Source organism: Vidua chalybeata, chromosome 8, assembly GCF_026979565.1.
Source record: "Vidua chalybeata isolate OUT-0048 chromosome 8, bVidCha1 merged haplotype, whole genome shotgun sequence".
NCBI classification, from domain to species: Eukaryota; Metazoa; Chordata; class Aves; order Passeriformes; family Viduidae; genus Vidua; species Vidua chalybeata.
Window position 1 is genome coordinate 10,951,664 of NC_071537.1, and position 7,077 is coordinate 10,958,740.

General features: G+C 44.6%; 1 protein-coding gene across 2 annotated transcripts in view; it reads left to right on the top strand.

The window, feature by feature from the left end:
• SORCS1 (sortilin related VPS10 domain containing receptor 1) overlaps window positions 1-5,964 on the top strand; it is a 259,695-nt gene extending 253,731 nt beyond the window's left edge. Inside the window, exons 25-28 of one of the 2 annotated variants that reach the window (XM_053949503.1) lie at window positions 2,295-2,400; window positions 2,571-2,731; window positions 4,159-4,277; window positions 5,581-5,964. In XM_053949503.1, the coding sequence (XP_053805478.1) occupies window positions 2,295-2,400; window positions 2,571-2,731; window positions 4,159-4,277; window positions 5,581-5,637 (443 nt within the window). In that variant the 3' untranslated portion in view covers window positions 5,638-5,964. The remainder of the gene's footprint in view (window positions 1-2,294; window positions 2,401-2,570; window positions 2,732-4,158; window positions 4,278-5,580) is intronic. The other variant, XM_053949505.1, reaches the window with a different exon arrangement.
• Window positions 5,965-7,077: the final 1,113 nt, after the last annotated feature.

A 7,077-nucleotide genomic window follows, 5' to 3' on the forward strand; every position in this document is an offset into this window, starting at 1 on the left:
TTGCTGTATGTTTCTGCTTTCCATTAGCTGTGGAACAGATGGCCAGATGCTTATTTTTAGACAAGTTAGAACCGAAAGCATATAATATCAGCTTCAAAAATAGAGTTACGTGCAATTGTTCAAAATTTTTACCAAAAATGCATGTTTTTATTTGTATTTATACACAGACACCAGGAAGGAGTACTTTTTGTCCATAACAGATGCAAACACTAATTTTTTTCTGTAAGGTAGGCTTTGTTGTACTCTCTCAAAGCCACTGGTGAGTGATTGCTGTAACTGGACTCACAATGTCCTATTGGAGCCCTACAGGATTTTGTCTCTTGCAGAAACAGGATTCAGTAAGAATGCAAAATGAGCTTGGATGGCCAAACTATGTGTCAAAAACCAAGAGAACAGCCACTGTGAGGTCTCTGAGGGATTATTTCTCCTTATCAAGCTGCAGAGGTCATGTTCTCCATCTAAGCAAAAGGCCCAATTTCATGACACCAAAACTTGTGAATAGTTCAAAATTTGACAAAGAGCCATGAGAGACTTACTTCTCTGCTGAAAGCTATTTTCGTTGTTAGAAAATAAGAAGAACTGGCCTTTGAAAATCCAGGCTTTTATAAAAAAATTAAATTAAATGAACCAGGGAAATCTGGAACACAGCACAACACCAGAAGCAGCCCTTAGAAAATGCAGTCCCAGGGGATGCACATGCCCAAAGGTGCTGCTCTGGGCTATGTTATCCCTTCTTTCCCAGCCTTTTCATTGATTTTGTGTTGGACTCTGGTAGCTGTAGTGGCTTGAGCCATAAAGCTCAACATGTGTTTTTGGAGGTGTTCACACACATATCTATGTACACCTACATTTATGTTGCACAAGTATGTTCCCCTCTGTGTGTGCTTGCCCATGCACAGCAGCATTTTCTGCAGCAGAGGACCTGCAGGGAGCAAAAGTGCAGGTATCTAAAGTAGCTTGGAGTGGACATTCAAGCAGAACCTGTAGAAATGACTCTGTGTGTGTGTGTTGTGTGTGAGTGTGTGCATTCCCTGGAGCACAGAAGAATGACAAGCGTTGGCCTCAGCACATTTCAGACTTCTTTCTTCTTTGTTCAGACCACACTGGAGGAAGGATTAATTTATGGCAATTACAGACAACAGATTGTGATTCATTCATCATGTTCAATCCTTCTTCTCATGAGATAAAAAACAAACCAGTGTCCCCAACCCAACAGACAACAACTTCAACTCTAAGGCAGAGGAAAGCATGCCAATATTCCTCACAAAGCAGTTAAATAGCTGTTTATTACTAGGCTCTCAGTGCAGCATTAGAGAAGGAACATTGAGTGATGCTGAATCTGAATAGGTTGGAGAGCCACTTTGTCATCCCACAGAACTGCAGAGACCCACAAAACACAGATGGAGAGGGGACAGGGTGGAGATGTGTGAGGAATTCATAATAATGGATCCTTTCATTCTGGCTCCTACTAGATGTGGGAAGGGGAAGGTTTTTCACTTCTCCTTGTAAATTTTGGCTTTATTAGTCTGGGTGTGAAGCTGAAAATACGTGTGCACGTGATGTGTGTCCCTTTGCTTGTGTGTGCCTGTTTCCTTGTGTCTTCTAGCTCTGGTTTAGGAAGGATCTGTTCAGTGCATGTGAAGAGATGCAAGAGGAGGAGGATGTGTTTGGCAGTTCAAGTTGACTTTGGCTGCCTTGCAGAGAAGGGCACTACCTGGGCCACGTTCTGTGTGTGAGGATGTGTTTGCTCCTTGTCGTGGCACAGCTGGAGCTCTGTGTCTGTGTGCAGTGCAGAGTCTGCACGAACAACTGACTCCTGTGCTCCTCTGTGTGAAACTGCTTGGAGGCTCACTGCCTTCCTGCATATGTGTGTGATAGTGATGGAAACTCTGTTTAATACCATTCACTTTGTATTTCTGGGAAATCCACACTTCTGGATGGGTTGGGTGGCCTTGTTGTGGGAGGGGTTATGGCAAGATGGTGAGCAAAATTCTGAGGAGAAATACAGAGGCTCTTTAATTAAGATGGGTTTGATGTGTTTTGGGTTTTTTTTTCTTGAATCTGAAAGAAAGTCCTCTAAGGGGAAAGCTGTGGAACTTCACATCAATGGGTATGTTGAGCATCACAGGTGATCTGAACTTGGGTTTCTTCCCAGGTGGATTAAAAAGGGAGAGAAGCCCAGGATATGTGCAGACCTGCTACAAGTGCAGTAAGAGGGGAGAATAAACTGTATTTTTGGAGGGAGCAGCTTTCACTTCAGGCTGGGGTGGCTCTAACCTTCTCCTCTCTTGCAGCTCCCCTGGTGGATCTCACTCCCAGTCACAGTGGTTCAGCCATGCTGATGCTCCTCTCTGTTGTTTTTGTGGGACTAGCTGTGTTTGTCATCTACAAGTTCAAAAGGTATGACCTTCCCTGAGCCATTTCATTCCCTCCTTTGCTGCCTTTCACTGAGGTGTTTGGGGTTTGTCTGCTGGGTTTTCTTTTTTTGAGTGAGTTGTTTTTTGGTTTGTAAAAGCTGATACTACATGTGCCAGAGCACCACACAATGATGGTTTCTGTTAATGTTTTAGGAAGATTCCTGGCCTTAATATATATGCACAGATGCAGAATGAAAAAGATCAAGAGATGGTCAGTCCAGTCAGTCAGAGGGAAAGCATACCTAATGTCCCTCAAAGTGAGCTGATGAGCCCTGAGCAACTAGTAGATGAGAAGTTGGAAGTCCACCCCATAGGTAAATAACTTGCAGCATCCTGCAGCTGGTCAGACTCCGACTTATAATTGGCTAACCTTTTTCTCAGCCTCCCCTCTTCCCATATTCCTGCACAATCCTCCTCCCATTCTCTTCTGCTGCAACATTAGTTTTGCTACAGGAAACCTTCTAACTCTTCCCTCTCCCTCACTGCCATGTGATGAAAGGGAGGGGAACAACTTTAGGCTTTTTCTCTCTCCTAGTTGCTCTACATAGAACCCCTCCCCTTCTCAAAAAAATCCTGCTGGCAATGTAATTTATTTTGCTGGGCTGATGTAGTTGTGGGGCTAAGCCCCATAGCCAGAAGAACTTCAGCCACCCTCACCTGGAACATGGTGGTGAGCAGATTATTCGGTAAGTAATACCTGAAAGCTAAATATCTGCTGATGTTTTGACTGCTGGGATCTTTGTGCTGTGCCAGACCTTGTTGCCAGCAGCACTGTTAGTCTGGCTGATTCCCAAATAAACTGAGTAAAACCTGGGATCTCAGTATTGGACAGCTGGGTTTATCCTCAGGCTGACTTCTCCCACAGGCCTCTGTGTTTGATTATTTCCAAAAGCAGGCTTTTTTAGGACCTAAAGTGAATAGATTTGGACAGGGCATTCTGGGATCAGTCTGTTTTCTGTTACCCTGGCTACAGGAGAAGTATTGGGACAGAGCAGGGAGATCTCAGTGTGGAGATATGTTCTGCTAAAGCCAGGACTGCTTAGGCAATGCTCAGCTTCATTCAGAGGTGACAATTCTGCAGGTCCAGACTGGAGGCACCCCTGCAAATAAGGACATGCACCTATTTTAGAGGAATTAAAGAGAAAAGGCTGACCAGGGATGTTGTGGACTGTCCTTCTCTGGAGATACTCAGAACTCTCCCTGGACATGATTCTATGCAACCTGCTCTGGGTGAAATTGTTTTAGCAGGGAGGGTGGACTAGGATGTTCTCCAGAGGTCCCTTCCAACCCCAACTGTTTTGTGATTCTGTGACATAGGCAGGAGTGAAGCACAGTTGCAACTTATTTGCACAGTTTCATCAGCCTAAACAAACCTTAGATCTCACCTGAGGATGTTCCTAAAATCTACTGGAGTGTTTGCTAAAGCAGGCTTGGAGTCATGGCTGCTGCAGGGAGGGAACAAGGAAAAGGACAGTTAAAGGGGGGAGTGTGATGTGCTAAGATTGCAGCCTGTGAAACAACCTGGGAGGAAAAAGGAGAAAGGCTCTTGATGAAACTGATGTCTAAGCTGGAAGCTCCACTGCAGTCAATGCTGATTTCTCCTAACCTGTCCACTAGGGAGGTTTTTTAGCTATTAAAAGTTTTTAAACAGCTATTCATCAGCAGACCTGGACACCCCTGCTTAGCAGAACACAGGATGGAGTGAGGGGACCAACTTTCCCATGTGGTATTCCCCATACAGAGCAACCTCAGGCCACAGTCCAGAACCCAAGGAAAGAAAATGCAACCAAGGTAGTCTGGACAGAGGACTTCCAAAAAGCTTGTGGATCACCAAGAGATTTCAAGCCAAGACCCAGAGCGGTGGGTCCTAAACTTTAACAATTTTTTTTCATGTTTGGCTTTCTTGTTCTTGTTGTTTTTTCCCCCATAGAAACCTCCAAGGCAAAATTGCTGTAAGATGCTAAGAGAGAAACACCCAATTTCAAGTCAGGAACTCTCTTTCTAGAGTTGAGTGAGCTTTGGGCTTTGAGCTTCCCCTTTCTAAAAGAATGCAGTGGTGGTGGTTCATGTTTTTGCAGGTCACTCAGACTGCAGTGGCAAGGGTCAGTCACTGCTAGCTCTATGCAAGGTACCTTCAAAACCGCTCCTGCTGGTGGTGGAAACTTAAACCCTAGAAGGCTCCAGGATAAGAGAAATCAAAAGCAAATTTTGGCCGTAGGTTTTCATTTGGTGCATCTATAGCATTTCTGTCTTTCTATAACAGCCAGAATGTTATACATTTTTCAGCTGTGCTACTGAACACTGCATTACACCAGAAATTGGCCTTTTACAACTCCTTGGTTTGCACTGTGACTGCACAGTCAAGCACTAAAGTTAAATGTGTGAGATACACAGACTCAATTATGTATCAAAAGGAATCAGTCCAACAAACTTCCTAAGAGTGTTTTTCCATCCTGTCAGTGAGATGAATGAGAAAACTGAATCAGAGCTCATTGACAAAATGAGAAGGTCTGGACCTAGATGTGAACAGAATAGAAAGTGCAAAGGCACTCTCCTATACAACCACCTCATCTGTTTCTGGAAATCAGCAATTTCTTTTTTAATGAGTTTTCTTTCTTTTGGGAAAACAAAGCAAGACTGTAATTGGGTGTTTCTCTTTTGTATGCTTGTTCAGAAACCATTTTTTTCTATCACCTTTGACTAACATTCAGGGATCCTGCCTTGGAGGAATCAGAATTAATGTCCCTGCATCATTTAATTTTCTCTCCAAACTCTGGCAACAAAACCTCACTTTCCTATTTTCTGGATGCGTGTGGTTTAGGCACTTCTTTTGCAAATGCAAAGGTTAAGGTTATTTATGAAATCTCCAACACCTTATCATTGCAAATGAGTTACACATTTCCTCTGAGGACCTCAACCCCTCCTTCCTTCCACCCCTCTGCTCCTGCCTTTCCCTCTACCATTCAACATGAGTGAATCATCTTCATTAGCAAAAGAACAGGACATCATCTTCAGTGTTTGAATGACAAGAAAATATTTCTGGAAAGAATGTGTCAGTCTGGAACAGCTGAATCCCAAAGGCCATCAAGGAGATACCTGCAAGTGTCTTCCTTGACTAAATATGCATGTTATTTACTGACTTTTATTTTGTTCTTTGCCACAGGAAGTATTTCCACAGCTGCTGAGCCCCAGAGCACAAAAGAAATCCCTACCTATGTAAATGGTTGAATTGAGGACACCAACATCTGCATCTAAAAAAATGGAGGAGAGCTCACGGCATTTGGACTTTTTAATTCTTCGGATGACAAAGGGTTTTTAGCTTTAAGCCTGTGCATGTGGACATTATACTGAGACCATAGTGGAACTGCATTGTACAGGTGTTCAATTTTAGTGGGGGGGTGGGGGGAGAGGAATTGGTACCACTATTCACTTCTGCGGCCCTTCCCCACACCCTTTCACTCTCTTTTTTCTGATCTGTCTCTAATTTGTAGAAAATTCATAATGATATAGGCCAAGAATATGCATGGGGAGGTCTCTTCTTTAGGGAGAGGGGTGGGCTGGGATGTGGGGGGAGAAGGGCTGGGGCAGTGGGAGGTGGGAGGGAGTGTTTAGGGTTCTTGGCTTTAGGTTTAACTGCTCTTTTAGCACTTTGGGCTGTGGGAGGGGTAACCGCTCCAGCAGACTCCCGTAGGACACACACACACACACAAAAATCACACTGGAGTTTTAAGGCACTGAAAATATTCTTGGTCAGTCTGGTTTATCTCTCTGTCTGGACTCTGCCCTTCATTCCTCTAGCTGCAGCTGCTGCCCGTGCCCCACGCTGCGAGGAGGCTGAGTGGGAGTGTGGTGATGCCAACTGCGAGGCCAGGCTCCTCCCTTAACAGCTTTCTTAGCCTGCTCACACCAAGGCATCCCACTGGCAGTGCCATGGGAGGATAACATTGCCTCCTAACCCTGAACAGAACAGAACAAGCATGCATTGCAGGCAGGAGGTTATTGCCAGCAAGAACTCGTTGTACTTTGTGCCAGCCTTACACCTTCAGTTTTGGCTGAGAGGAAGCACCACCCTCAGCTCTGTGTAGTGCTGATGGCTGAATTTGTCTGGGGAAGTCCCAGGAGATCTCTGCCTTTTCAGAGTCACCCAAAAGCCTGTCCGTTTTTTGAAATACACTTTGTCCATAGAATAGGAGGCAGGGAAAGGTCTGTGCACAGTTTTCCAATGGCTTTCTTTGGCACCCCCATTGGTTGCAGATCTGCAAGCCCCTGCCACTGTGGGCAGAGAAGGGTGAATTTGGCTTGGGACTGTTGCCATGCATTTTGAGCCTCAGTACCACAGGACCACTCTTACACAAGATTTCATCTCTTGCCAATAACTTAAGCTTGTATCTTATCCTGCAAGTGGAAATGAGGCTGTAGGACATGTTCACATAGACTGTACAAGGGAACAGCAGGAAATTAGGATTAGCACATCTCAAATAAGTCCTCCAAAGACACTGGATAGCTGTGTGAAGCCTAGCCCATGGTCATTACAACTGTTGATTTCCAACCCAACTCAGGTAATTAAACCTAGCACCAGGATTTTGGTTTGGAGTGTAAGGACAGATACTGTAACCAGTGTACACTTGCCTAACTATGCTAGGTGGAGAAAAGTAGAGGC